Here is a 15586-nt window from a genome sequence, read left to right on the forward strand (position 1 = left end):
TTTTTTCCAAATCCAACAGGAGAGAAATCTCTTTATGGCTTAATTGGAATGAAAATGGTTGCTCTTTCACAGAAACGGTGGGGTGAGCGGGGCTAATTCCAGCCTTCCTCTCTGGTGTCTTTGGAACTGCTCACACATGGCTTGGGAATGACAAATTGAAAGTGGCTGGTTTGATTTTCTGTTCAACTTGTGTGAAATGCCAGAGGTCACCCTAAGTCACAAACGGAGTATCAATGATAGAGGCTTTAAAGTCCAGGAGAATGCATCCCTTTAGACTTACATATTGCTAGGGCTAAATGTGACTGACCTAGTGGGCAGCAAATGGTGTGAAGTCCATGGTGACAGTGCAGAACAGGAGGATTCTGCGGTAAGTGCAGCCAGCCTCTGGTGCCGTGACGGGGCAGAGGTGTCTGTAAGCATATCAACTCGGGATTTCAAAATTAACTCTCCTAGGTCCCCCAACCCTCTTCTCTTATGTTCCCAACAAAATCCATCTCTCACTAAGGAGATGTTGTGTTCTGAAGCGATAATACAGTTTCTAGCTGTTCCCAACTTCCTGTAAAGAAACTTTCTTTGGAGGTGAAACAGATATTCTAATTTCCATTAAAACATCAAATTTGGTCTCTCAGTGTCTCCCTTTTTATAATCTACCATGCCAGGTATTTGATGTCTTGGGGAAAGTAAGAGGAGGGGTGAGGGGGAAAATTGAAAATACTTATTTGAAATTTCCACATCTGAATTTTAGAAAACATCTACAGCAATGGAATAACTTCATATTCATTCTGAGTCTTCTTAACGTGTTTTACTTGGGCTGTGGAAATGGATAAAAGAGATGGAATCTTGTCCGCGCGAAGCAATGGCTAGGTACAACTTGGATGAAATGTACAGTTGAAATTGACCATTAAAAGACGATTTGTCACACACAGTTTGCATCCATGCAGACTGATAGGTTTATAATTACATTATGTACAAAAATGTTTTAGTTTATTAAGGCAACCACAATTTGGATACTTTGTCCAAGGTGGCTTGATACAATTGGAGTGGTGATACCCTTGAGCATTTTCTTTTTTTTTTTTTTTTTTTCAGATAAGAACACTTACTCCCATTTGCTTTTAACAAACAATTATCAAGAGATAATGGACTTCCACTTTTTCTTTGCTTTTCCCCCCAACAACTTATGATAGTTATTTGTATGAAAAAAAATCACATATCAAGGCATTGCTAGACACTTGTCTTTCTGGTGGGTCTGGGGTTTCAATTTTTGGTGATTTGTCAGTTATTCCATTCACATGGGGTATTAAAATCTTTTTATGCTGCCTATTTTCTGCTGATATGTTTGAAGAATAAAAATAACCTGGTTGACACCTGGGCCAACATATCCTTGGCTGCTCTAACTCACTTATTAAAAAAGCTGTATCCACTCTGAGTAATTTGTTTCACACAATGATTGGGATTTAAAGCATACCAAGGGTGAACATTACAACACAGGTAAAGTTTACATTACTTAGGTGTGTGCCAAGGAAAAAGAAGGTAGCAAGTAAGTTAATGAAAAGGTATATGGAAGCACAATGGGCAAAGAAAAAGTCAGAAGAGAGCGTGCTAAGTATCAGCGTACCTGGGATAGAGGAGGCGTACAAGAATATGAATCTATGTCTAGGGTTGCCTATCACTAGAATTCCACCTTCTGATTAAATGATTCCATCTGAGAAACTGTATTTATTGTTAACGGAATGATTCAGGTCACCTGAAGATGACATTGGTGCCCCAAAGCCTAGCCGAGCTTGAAAAACCAAGAGAAATAAAAACCAGATAAATGGAAGCAGGTGACAACAAAGCCAGCTGAAACATCTGCAGCTTTTTTTTCTCCCCGTGGAATATTTCCTAATTGAGGGTGATTCCCTTTCAATTTTTCCTGGCCAGCAAATGCAATGGAATCAAGGACGCACCTTGGATGCGGAGGTCAGGTGGCTGTGGGAGAGCAACACCAGCTTCCTCCTCCTTGATGGGTCTTGTGCTGGCCTATAACGGATCTAGCCATACCGAGGCGCCGCTTGGATGGGAACCGCTGTAAAGCAGACACGCTTTTCCTGAAGGTATCCCCCTGCTTTGCTTCCCCAAGAGCTAATGATGGTGGCTCCAGCCTGGTTATCTGGCCCGCATCTGCCGGCCCAGCTTCTGCAGAGAAGGGCCTTGGTGGTGTCCCTGCAGCGGGGGAGTCCGCCCCACCCGCTCACTGCACTTGCAATGTGTCAGTTCCCCCAGCCCCAGGTTCGGAAGCCCAGACCCACCCTAGGGAAGGCCATCGCTCTCGCTCCCTCGGGATTTCCTCTGCCTTTTGGCCTTGACCTCCTCCTCCTGGGGAAGGGGCTGTTGTGGGGGCGGCTGCTGCGGGGACTGCACTGGAGGCTGAGGTTTGTGTTTCCTCTTTCCGCCTCGGGGTGTCTTGGGCAAAGGTGGGGGTGGGGGCGGGGGTGGGGGCGGGAGGGGCGGGGGTGGGGGTGGGAGGGGTGGCGCCTCCCGGGCCATGTGGATGACTGCCTCGATGGTGGCCATGATGGTGTCTTGGCTGGCAGCCGGCTCTAGCACAAGCGGGCTCAGGCTGGGCTTCTGACCTCTTTTGCTCGGCAGGTCGATGCATTTTTCCAGCACTGGCATTTGGTCTCTGGAGTCTTCATCGAACTGGTTGGGCTGCTTTCGGGGCCGCCCTCTCCTCTTCTTGACGAAGTTGTTGCCTGTCTTTGATTGTCTCTGCAGCCGCTTGGCCTTCAGGATCTTGTTCACGTGGTCCAGGTTCTTTTTGGTGGACAGAATCTTGGTGTAGTGGCACATCTTCCGCACCTCGCACTGGATGGCTTCTATCTCCCGACGCTTGAAGCGCTTCTTCAGGGAGGAGCTGGCTGCAGGCAGGGAAGAGAGACAAAAAAACTGAACACAGGTTGCAAGCTGCATTAATCCCCCCTCCCCCTCCCCGCTTTCTTCACAGAATTTCACTATGAAGATTCTGGAGAATTAATACTATCTATATGACTCAGTAGTCAATATTTAGTCTTCCTCTTTCATTATTAAATAAAAATAAACATCAGTCAAACAGCTTATATATACAAAGCATTTCTGCCTATATTATTTTAATCTTCTCAGCAATTCTGTGAAATACTCATGTTCCCATTTTTATTTGAAAACTGAGGCTCATGCAGAGTAGAAGGGAGTCAATGCCAGAACCACCACAGAAAATTTCCCATGCCTTTTTCCTACTATGGTTTTTATTCAGCCCTTTGACATTTGGTTTGATTCAATTTAGCATCAGGTTATTCCTTCTTTTTTCACAGAAGCTGTTGAGTGAATATAACAGCACCTGGAGTATAAAAATAAAGTGGGAGGTGGAACTAAACCTATTTTATTTCTAACCCTCATCCATGGACAGAAGGAGAATTATTTTCTGGACTTTCTACTTGAAATGACACCGTTGCTCTAATTTTGCCTGCCAATGTTCTGGACTCGTGGAGTTGCCTGATGATGTCCAATGGATCAGGTCCTTCTTAACCAACTCATCCCCCAGGAACCTCATGGGAAATACCAGCCAGATGTCTCTGAATCACTTACACTCTGGCTACCAGGCTGTTTGCAAAGGGCTCTTTTCATGTCCTGGTGGCCAGACGCGCCTGGATTTTATGAGCCAAACTTCTAGTCTCAGGAAGTCCTGTGCTGCTGCCACTAAATAGCCTTCAGAATGGCTTCATTTTGAAGTTCCGACACCATAAAGTGTGAATGGTTTCAAGACGTCACAGGCCTTTCCTCCTTCACATCCTTTCTGCTTGTGCTGTTCATGAGCCCATGTGTGCACATCACACAAACACAAATACATGGGTACTCACACATGCACTGCTGCCCTCTCTCCACAATGGCCACTCCCTCTGGTCATCGATAAATTTTAAAGAAGTGTGTTCTCACTGAGTTCTGTGATCGGCTGCTGTGATTTCCCCTAAGTGTCCAGTCCCTGAGAAGATTTGACCTTCCTGCACATTGTAAGCCTCAAAGGAAATGTGTTTCATTTTAGCTTCATGGTTTGTTGTATTGTCTCATATGTTTTTCAACTGCTAGTGGAGAAATGGAAAGAATATATAAAAGGAGATAAGGGGAAAATGCTGACTTATTCTTGGACACTCCTTCTTGGTTCTTTCTCTTACTTTCCTCCATTTCTCTCTCACACTATGCCCACCACAGATCTCCGGGAGGATTTTATTTGAAGCTGTTTATACACCCATGGAGAGGGAAGCACTGAGTTTCACAGGACAGGTCAAAATCTTACTGCTTTTGGCCAAAGGTCATTGTAATGATTAAGTCTGGAACACTCTTTAAAATAAATTATAAAGGTCAAAATAGAACAAAGGCAGAGTGAGCTTCTGACTACAAAAATAAAATGGTTGTAGTTAGAGTTGTCAAAGGAAAACATTGTTCAATCATAAGTTCTCAGATGCAGTGACCAAATTTTGTCCATTTTTATGTCCCTCACAGGGCATCCTGATGCCTGATAAATGGAAAGGATTTAAAATTTGTTTTTGGACAAATCACTGCTGCTTATATTCACATTCATCTCTAAAAGAGGCGTAGATTGGATTTTTAAATGAACTATTGCAAAGCTAGTGACATTAAGAGTTAACAGACTCTCAAGTGACAGCCAAGCAATTCACCTAGTCTGCATATTAACAAGTCAAAGTAAACTAGTGAGAAAGACTTCACATACTTCCTGGTATAACTTCAAATACAGGTTCCACTTGCAGCTTACCCTCACTTGTTTATATCATCCACAGGGAAAGAAAATACGCCATTCAGATATGAAGTGAGTCATTTGGTGCAATTAGTTGGCAAATTTTTTTTTTAAAGATTCATTTATTTATTTATACAAGCACTGGGTACAGTCAGAAGTGCGGGAGAGAATTCACCAGAGCCAGAGCAGGGAACAGAGCAGGCAGACTGACGAAATACACTGCTGAGGGGAGCAGCGGGTGGCAGGAGAGGTCTGCGTGCCATGTGGGACCCTCGCCAGTGGCAGGGGATCAAACCGGCACTGCAGAGTCTGTGGGCAGCTCCGCAGCCCAGCGCTCAACCACTGCACCACTGGGGAGGCCCAGTTGGCAAAATTTTACTGAGTTAAAGTTTGGCTGGAATACTGCATGAGCTGGAGGCCATTTGTATTAAAACCCCCAGTCATGGTTGGTTTAATGTTTTGGTCAAAATGGATGGCATATTAGCTGGTGGTCCTGATAGGCTACACCATATAGCTTGCATGAACAGAAGGCTAGACCATCCAGGTTTGGGTAATTACACTCTATGGCACTTACACAATGACAGAATTGCCTACACACCCTGTTGTTAAGTTATGCATGATAGTACCACCGATGGGGTGTCTCTCTCCGTGCTTTCTGTTTTATTTGAAATGTCAAAAAACAAACATAAGGAATCCTATTGAGGATTCCATATTCAATAGTTTTTACATGCTGCCTACTTTTTTAAGCCCTAACAATGAAAAATGATTATAAAATAAAAATTCTGAGTAGTAGAAACATACCAAATAGTACTAAAATATCATAACTGACCTAAACCCTATGCACACACCATTCACACTTAATACTTTTTTTTTTTTTTGTGGGACCCTTGCTGGTGGCCAGGAATGGAACTGGAGCTGCAGAGGCTGCTGGCAGCCTGGCAACCCAGCGCTCAACCGCTGCACCACCAGGTGAGGCCCCACACTTAATACTTTTTGCCATATATGCTTTAGTTTCTTAGAGAAAACATAGATTCAGCCAAGGCAGTGATCCTCTCTCAATTCCCTTCCTTTCCCTTCCCATGCTTGAATTTATAATTTTATTGCATGTATGTGAACCTATACTGATAAACCTTAGATATCTGAGATTATAATAATGTAAAGAATTGGAAGTAGTGTTAAACGCTTGGTGGGGGTGTATAACGGTGTGACATTTTGGAAAGAGTGGGCAATCACTATTAGATTAAAGATCTTCAGTGCCCCAGCAAGTGTAGGTTGCCTCCCTGACTCATGTGTAACAGGCAACCACGTGTGTTCCTTGAAGCTTCCAGAAGACTGGAAGCAATGTAAACATTAGTTGAAAAGGTAGTAAATCAGCTGTGAGTCATTCAAACAATGGAATATCACACATCTGTTAAAAGGAATAATTTATATATAACTATGTCAATGTAAAAAGAATGTTGAATTTAAAAAAAAAGGAAATAACCAAAGTTTTTATTAAGTATTTGTGAATTTAAAATGATGAAATTTAAAATGAAGATCTCTTCATTTCATTTCAGTGTCCAGATGTGGAGGTTTAAAGTGATCAACTGTGAGTCAAAGCAAGTAAGTGAGATTTCAACATCGCTTCCCTCCAGACTATTTCATGGGACTTTATTAAGCCTCTGGAGTAGCACTGTCCAGTAGAATTTTCTGCACTAGTGGAAATGTTCTATATCTGTGCAGTACCATATGGTAGCTCCTAGTCACATGTGGCTCTACTGAGCACTTGAAATGTGGTCAGTGTGACTGAAAAATGGATAAATTTTTCATGTAACTCAATTTAACTATAAATAGCTACCCATGGTTCATGGCTACTGTCTTGTTCTCCTAGCTTTAGATCTACCCACCTTCAAATACAGGGAACAGGGGGGATTCATTCAGCAAAATACAGCTCTGGGAAACTCCTAGCAAACTAACCTGGTGCCTTCAAGAAAAAAGATGCCAGCAGAGAAAGATGGGAGGAGGTGGGGAGGGGTGGAACTGTAAAGTAAAAGAGACTTAAGAGACGAAATGACCATATTTTGATACCTATTTAAACAAACTGTCAATATAGGTCATATTTCATGAATTGATGGAAATTCAAATAGAGTCTGGGCATTTCTTAGGTGTGATAATTTCATCGTGATTTTTTTTAAAGTCTCTTTCTGAGAACTACATACTAAAATATAGTTTAAATCATATTATATCAGCTGTGATTGGCTTCACTATAATAAGGAAGAGCGGCTGTAAGTTGAAGTATTGCTGAAGCAAGATTGATGGTGAGTTGATAGTCTGAAGTTGAGTGATGGGTATACAAAGGTTTATTATGCTATTCTGCCTAGTTTGGTATATTCTTGACATTCCCATAGTACATGGTTAAAATTATTAGTGTAAGTGGCAATCAAATGTGTTTCTTAGAATTTTAGGACTAGGTTTCACCCTCTTGAAGACTATTTCACTTAGATAACTTTGGAAGGGTAAGAAAAGTCCTCAGTGCAGGGCATATATCATCTCTCTAGAAAACTCCTGGCATTATGGGATGAGAGATTGAATTACTCTGGGTTACATGCCCATGATCAATGCAGAAACACAAGTCATGGTCCCATCTCATTGAGGGCATCAGACTTAATATCCCTCTTTCTTTTCTTACATTAGAATCTTTGGGAGGTTTTCACATCTACTAAGCATTTATATTTTATTTTGTACTTATGAGATCTTCCAAACTTTCAGTTCCAGCTCATTTTCCCTGCAGTAGTACACAGCAGGGTAACAGAAAGGACTATGCCAGGGTAAGCTGGCATAGACCAATTCTGGGTCTCTCTTCAGTTGTTATGTTAGACAGTTGAACTAGATGCTCTTGGAGTGCCCTTACAGAGTTAAAGATGCTGTAATTTTTTTCCTGTACTAATTATCCATGGCCTCCCCAAATAGGAGGGCACTTTCTACCACATTTATTTCATGTAATAACTTAGAAATCTGAGTATGTGCATGTGTGTGTGTATGTGGGTGGGGGGGGGAGAGAGCAAGAGAGCAAGTGAGCTGTAGACTTGGCAGGGTTTGAAATTCACAAATCTTTCTCCTTATTGCTTATGATTTCACTGTCCCTGTAAATGTTTACAGATTTTTCTCTGTTCAAATTGTTTCATTATTAGACAGTAATTTCTGGGTTCTTGCAGCAAGATTGATTCCATATTTGCTCTCCTTCCTATAATGGTCCTCTATCTTGCCTGTTCTTTGTTAGTTTTAAAGAATAATTATGAGTGGTCAAAGCAAAATGCTATCCATTTCTTCATGCATTTCTTCTGCAATGCAAATCATGTCCTGGACCTTTCTCTGTATTTAAAATTGCCATGTAAATGGTTGAGCTGGTTCTGGTCCAGATCTCGATTTTCTACTGCTTCTCTCCCATTATCAGAGGATTGATTCATCAGTATCCTGTTGATTTTGCCAAGTCTTTTAAGATAATCAAACACTAGACTTAGCATTGCTTTTTGCTCACTGCCTTTATAGATACAGAATAGGCACTGAACAAAATACGGGCTAAGGAGACCTTGTCATACAGAAGGTTCCCCAGATACAGTTACTGGTTTGGAGACTAGTTTGCCCATGTGCAAGACATATCCTAGTTTTACAAGGAAGTTTTGTGTGGGTTAGAGAGGGGTAGACAAATTTATCTCTGATTCATTAGTTTTTCTTACTGTTTGAGTATAATTTAAACAGTAAGGACATGTTACCTTGGGGAGGGAAGGGCATGTTGGGGAAAATTGTACTTCCTGGAGCTGAGTGGACAGGCCTGGAACACTGTTTGCTCCTATCAAATAGGGCAGAGAGCAGCCATGTAAATTGCTCTGTAGGCTAATTCACACTAGCAGATTCATCAAAGGCAGCAGCTGCATCTTCTTTCTGTAATTCCCTACATAGGCTCATCCACCCAGTGGTACATGATCTACAGTGTATATGGCCAGAAAACACAAGCTCAAGGGAATTCAGTTGTTTAATGTTCTCCCATGAAAACTGTGCATGGGGGGGGGTGTACTTTGTACTTAACTCAGTAATGAGCCCCTGTTTTCCTAATACTGCTTTTTATTTTTTTATTAGGAAGAATGAAGAAGCAACCTGCCTTGGCAGGCAAACTTTCTTCCTTCATCCTTAGAATTTAAATTAACCTTCTATGATCCTGGTCTTAAAAGCTTTTTTGAAAAAAGATGGCACGTTGCCTGTGTTGGTGAGGTGTCTGCAAGGTAAGTCAAAGTAGAGCTGCTTCCGGTGTTCAGCACTAATGCGGCAGCACTGCCTTCCCATTTGAAAGCTGGGCTATGTTAGCAGATGTGGAGGCTTTGTCATGATATAAAGGTACTTCCATTCTGTTACCCTAATAGGGCTTGGGGATTCTTTGAACATGTGACTAGCTTGTTGGAAGCACAGTAATTGCCTGGTCATTGCATGACAGCATCTTCTTTGGGGGTTACTGTGATGGATCATCTTATCTCAGGTGGGCTGTGAGCGCTGGAGTAACAAAGGCTACTAAACAGTGTGTTTGCCCTAGGTCTCTGTGAGGCTCTGCTGGTGTCCAGGATTTGTCAGGAAGTTGCCTAGCCTAGCACCCTGCTGCTTCTGCAACCCTGCCCGCAGTGCTCACTTCCTCTGTCTCTCCAGATCTGATCCCAAGTTGGGGAGACATATTTTCCAAAGAGGAAGAAAAAAGGACTATATCTACTGCACAGCAAGAAAAATATCTTAAAATATCTTAAATTTTAATTGTTTATATTTTCTCAAGAAATAAGAACTAAGTTAAGCATTTTAATGCTTAACATAAGGGCCTCCCTGGTGGCACAGCAGGTTGAGTGTCTGCAGCCTCTGCAGTGCGGGTTCAATTCCTGGTGGCCAGGGAGAAACCCACACGGTGCAGCAGACCTCTCCTGCCTTGCCCGCTGCTCCCTTCAGCAGTGTCTTTGGTCTGTCTGCCTGTTCTGCTCCCTGCTCTGTCTCTGGTGAATTCTCTCGCCTTCCCGCACCTCTGACCTGTACACCAGTTCTTGTATAAATAATAAATCTTAAAAAATGCTTAATATAAGGAGCCATGGTGATGCCCTTATTTGGGCTTCATATCAGATGGGGAGTCACTGTTACAATTAAGCAAGAGGTCCCCGGGAGAAGGAAGAGAGACTGTAAGCATTCAGGGGGTTGAGGGGCATACCATCAATTGATTACTTTCAGTGTGGTGTTATGTCCTATATTCTAATGCACAGATGCTCTGCCTACATAATTAATTTGAGAAAATTGAGATTTTTTTTTATATAGGAAAAAATTCAAAGTACTTTGTAAGGTGAGCAGGAATTTCCATATGTTATATGCCCAACCAAGAGTTGTCTTGGTTATTTCACAGCAAACTGTATACATGAATTGCCATTTTCAAAGTTGAATTTGGCAGCTTTCTTGTACAAAAAGACAAAGGTTCTAAATGCTTTCTGTGCTGTCAATGTACCGTTAGTAACGTAACCTAGAGTGGTTAAAAAACAAAACACTTAATGTCCCTTTGGGGTAAAAGGGGCAAAATGGGCAAGAAAGTAACTGCTTTTAAAAAGAAACTCATACTAAAGAGAAAACATTTTTGAAAAATGATTGGAAATGTTTCTGTTGTTTGGCACTTTTGTTGCTGAAAATGATAGATTACAACCTGCACAATCTTTTCAATCTGCAAATTTTAAAATCTTGTAAACAGAGTTAATGGCCAAATAAAAAGTTTCAAAGATCTGGACTCATTAAAAATGTGATGTCTTTTGATTTGCAAGACCATCTGATTGTTAATAAGGAAGTTGGTTAGCCAAATTTCAACAAAAACCTTCACTTATTTTATGGATGAGATTGAAAAAAAATTATAAATTTAGAAAATGACATACTTTCTCCTTTTGAATTTATGTGAAATATTCTTTTAACCTACAATATCTACTTACTAGTATTGAAATAAACATAATTTGGAACTAGACCATCAAATTGCTTAATCACAACTGTTAAAAAAAAACCCAAAATTTTCAAAGAGGATTATGTAAACTCAATCACTTGGACCTCTCTAAATCATTATTAAAATATCAAAATTAGTATAGAATTTTCATGGCAGCAAAAAATATTTTTTTCGTTAGGTAATAAAATGTTAAATGAAATTGAAAATTATTTTAAGAATATTCCTTACTTCAGATTTATCTCAACCTTTTAAAGTTACATTTTAAAAGGTGAGTGCATATATTCTGAACATGTGTTTACAAAGGGTAACGGTTCAACATTGTTAGTGATATTATTGCATGATTAAAAATTTTGGAAAGCACTTCTTAAGGTTTTTCTTTATTTTCCAAACTCTTAAAGAGTTTACTTACTCAAGATTTTAACTCAAGATGATTTTAGCTATTTATGAGTGTACAGCTTAAGAAGCATTCAAGTTTCTTGAAGAGGGACAGCCCGTGTTCTTTATACCCCTCATAGTAAAGAGTACAGTTCCTTTTAATAATAGATGAATAATACTTAGATATTACAGTAGTGTCATCATAATAGATAATATTTCCTACTGGATTGCTCCAGATTATAAACTGGAGACCAATGCTTGGATATCATTAATCTTCATATTCCCTAGAGTACCTTTAATTGACTTATAGGCAATCCATGTCAGTCAGAAGACTGTCCTATGTATGGAAGAACATCTAGAATGGGATTCATCATTCTAGGGTTCCAGGACCCTAGGTTTTCAGAATCCTCGACTTCTCTGACCATGAGGGAATAATGCCAGTCACTTCACGAGCTTCGATTTTGGACAAACCACCGTGGCTTTGGACAAGTAAAGGCAGTGGGAACCTGTCTTGAGAGAGAGCGCCTGAGCCTAATTAGACAGCTACATTACTCAGGAAACCTCTAAGGAGGTAAGCAGTATTTTTGGCAAGCGAGGAAAAAGTTGGTTGAAGGGCGAGAGCGCAGAGATCAGAGAATTAGCAGCTGAGGTGATTATAGAACTGCCTATAAGGTGACTGTGCATATTCATTGCAGAATTTGCCCAGAATGGATCGACAGGAGAGTCTCTTATGTCTGGAAGCCTTTCCAGGGCTTATACTAATTAGGACCAGAGTGGTTTCCTAAGCTTTTGGTGAGGAACGAATTGTGAGTAGCGGACTTGGTTAGTGGAGAAACACTAGCGCCATCGAGCCAGGCTCTTTCAATCAACTTTGGCTTTTGCATGTTGCATGTGGTTCAAGCCCCAGCAGCTGACTAGACAACATGAGAGGCTGGATAGAAACGTAGTTAACGCCAAAAAGTTTGACGCTACATCTGTTGAGTCTCACAGCATGCCAGGTGGTCACACGGTGGGGGTGGTTGCACCCTCTCAAAGGGCTCTTTATATTTCTTTCTTCTTTTCTCTCAAATGTGGCAAAGCTCTATCCTTAACTATAAATATCATCCTTTATATAATATTCCAGCTATTGTAGATGCATGTTCATACTAGGTTGTGAGACATTTTCTTTTTCCCTTTTAACATTTGAAAAAAATAAGAAAAACAGGGAGGCACAAAAAATAATGAAACAAATAGGATCTTAGGAAGATTTTCATATTTTTGGTATTTGTGCTCAGATGAAAGAAATCTTGGTTGATCATGTCAGAACTTCAAGCGTGAAGCTAAGCGATAGATATCCATGTTTTGATTTCTTCCTGGTCTTAAAACTGCATCAATTTGTTCAAATACTCAGGCTTGTTTACAGTCTGATAGGAAACATGTTGGCTGGGGCATTAGAAGAATGAGATTCTAGTCTCCGTTTTTCACTCCTCAGTTCTGTGATTCCAGACAAATTTCTTAATTTCTTGGCAGGACACTTACTCTGAATAAATATATCTATGCAATTCCAAGTCTTCTCTGCTCTAGGTAACAACACCCTCAGTTCTCTGTGTTTCATTGAGATTAATTCTTGACTGCATTCCATTTTGATCATGGCCTCTGGAGATTTTGTCACTGGTCAAATCTTAAATTTTGGTGACCAGAATTGAACTGATTTTCCAAGTATAAAGTGATTTGTACAGAAAAAATTGGGTTAATTCATTTCTGTGATCAAGGCACTACCATTCTAGTAATGAAGGTTACATTAGAAAAAAATAACATGTAATTTTTTTTTATTTTTATTTTGCAGCAATATCACACTGTGGGCTCATATTAAACAAAGGCTGAATGAACTCCCGGGAAGACTCATATAAACTGCCACCAACCCTAGAGATTGCTGTGTGGAAGTGGTTTTTGAGTTTAAATACAAACCTTCTACTTAAGTATGAAATTTTTAATTTTATTGGTGTTAGTCCAGTGGTCTCGTCTGTGGTGCAAATTTTGAAACTTAGTTTTGTTTTCTTAAAGTGTGCCCAGATTTGTAGGGATTTCAAAAGGGCCTGAACAGCCTCACTGTCCCTGTAACACCTTGTGCGCATGACTCGAATGACTCAAGTGAACAGCACAGAGGTCAGCTGACTTATTTGAACAGAAATCAACCTAAGTGACTTGACCTCAACCAATGCTTACCATCTAATTTTTAAGGCTGTGTGTGAAATAAGAATAAAAAAAACATGCTATTGTTTTTCTCTTAATTGATACTTCTCAAAGAAAAATATGTTAATTTACACAACAAAAGATGTCTGTATTTTTCATAAAATCAATAAGCAATATGTACCCATTGCTTTAGAAGTTCACATATTTTGAATCTGTCTGTTTAGTAGATGATGGATGTACCACAGAAACAATTGCTTTGCATAGCCTACAGGTGTGTGCCCAGCTCTCATTTCTGTCAGAGAGGATATTGCATCTGATGTTGGATGGGAGGAAAAAAGCCTTACATTTTTCTTTTATCCAGAGGCAATTCTCCTGTCTCAGTGAGGGGAAAAAAAAAAAAAAAGACAAAAAAACAAAACAAAACAAAAAAAACACTAGCAGGGGTTCTAGTGCTTTCCAATTTCCACTGAAATTCAGTTTAAATTCAGACTTAAAGATTTTTATTGATACCTACATCTTGATACTTTCTATCCTTCTTTCCAACTCCCATTAAGTACTGTTGCTAAAAGTCATCCAAAAACTCCTACTTCAATAATAACACTTCCCCAGTATAATGCTTGTATCTTTCTGATAGCACTTCATATAGTCTGTTCTATATTAAGATTATGGGATTAATCTACATTTATCTCTTTTTTGATTGTATTTTAAGAGGTAAAGATGCCATTCTTATTCATTCTGGGAACAAATATTGATGGCACCCACTGTGTGCCAGGCACGGTGGTAGGCACTCAATTTGTGACCCTCCTCTTGGTGACCAGCACAGAGGTCAGCTGACTTATTTAAACAGAAATTAATCTAAGTGACTTGACTTGAATCAATGCTTACCATCTAATTTTTAAGTCTGTGTGTGAAATAAGAAAGAATTTATTGAAGAGGATCCAAATCACTATAAATTCAATTAGATCCTTAAGTATTTTAATTGTTTCCTACTCTTGTAGGAACACCGTTAACTGGGGTATCTAAGCTGTGACCAGGGGCATTGAAGTAGTGACAATACAGTCGGACATCCAAACCACTCCATAGTGAGAGTGGAATTCCAATGGCAAAAACAAGTTTGGAACTTATTAAGTACCATTAAGAAACCAGCTTGAACACTGAAGGTCACGGATTGATTAGACCTCTGGGTCTCTTGGGAAATGGACACATGTACATATAATATATTATTATCTAATACCAAAAAATGACGGAGGGAGAGAAAGGAAAGAGGGAAGAGCAGCAGGAGCGGGAGGAGAGAGAAAGAGAGAATGAATGGTCTTTTCATTGCTGAACATTGGATCAGAAGTACAATAGTTTATTCTGGTAGTGGAGGGAGAGTGGTTATATGATTTTCTGGCAAATACAAACCAAAATCTGAGCTTTATATCAGTAGGTTAGTGTTTTATTTTATTTTTTTGTTGTTACTTAAACTTTTTCCCCCCAATATAAGCTTAGGCAGACTAAAGGCAGCAAATACTCCTTCCTCAATTTAAGATTTGACAATTTAAGAGGAAAAGGCTCATTCATCATCTTTCCCTGTTAGAGACCATAAATTATTGGCTCATATGCCATGTGGCTTGGATTCTAGGAAAAGTTAGTGTAAACAAACCCAAGTTACAATGCGTGGAGTAAGAGCGTGAGTCATAAACAAAACACAGACATATGCTCTCATATAAATAAGGGCCTGGATCATCAGCTTCCCAAAGTCTGTTTCTCATTAATTACACAACAAAATGAACTTTCCATATGTAAAACCCAAATCACTTAACTCTGGTAACTTGCACAAGACAAAGACCAGGATTGTGGCTTTTTAGGCACTAACAAAAAACTAGGTTTCAAAATAAGGAAAGTCCTCCCAAAATATCTTCAGGTATTGGAGAGGACAAGGGAATCCCCTGGAGGAGTGTTTTTAGGTTGAAACTATACCCAGCAGCCCTGGAGGATTGCTCCAGGCTGATTTCAATATCCTGCTAAATTTAAAGATAATATAAGACTTATTCTCTCTCTTTTTTTTAAAGATTTATTTATTTATGCATATAAGAACTGGGGTGTAGGCCAGAGGTGCAGGGAGGGGGGGAGGGTGAGAGGATTCACCAGAGAGTGGGTAGCAGAACAGGCGGATCTACTGAAATATACTGCTGAGAACAGAGGGCAAGGCAGGGGAGGTCTGCTGCGCTATGTGGGTCAGCTCCCTGGCCTGCTGGGATTGAACTTGTGCTGTAGTGGCTGGTGATAGCTTGATAGCATTCTTTTTTTTT

At 40.1% G+C, this 15586-nt stretch overlaps 1 protein-coding gene across 3 annotated transcripts in view; it reads right to left on the reverse strand.

Moving 5' to 3' along the window:
- Positions 1–1169: 1169 nt before the first annotated feature.
- Positions 1170–15586, reverse strand: part of SETBP1 (SET binding protein 1) — a 349520-nt gene continuing 335103 nt past the window's right edge. For all 3 annotated transcript variants that reach the window (XM_037508593.2, XM_037508595.2, XM_037508594.2), the window contains exon 6: positions 1170–2897. In XM_037508593.2, the coding sequence (XP_037364490.2) occupies positions 2290–2897 (608 nt within the window). In that variant the 3' untranslated portion in view covers positions 1170–2289. The remainder of the gene's footprint in view (positions 2898–15586) is intronic.

Source organism: Talpa occidentalis, unplaced genomic scaffold, assembly GCF_014898055.3.
Source record: "Talpa occidentalis isolate TD23 unplaced genomic scaffold, MPIMG_talOcc4v2.1 talOcc4.13, whole genome shotgun sequence".
NCBI classification, from domain to species: Eukaryota; Metazoa; Chordata; class Mammalia; order Eulipotyphla; family Talpidae; genus Talpa; species Talpa occidentalis.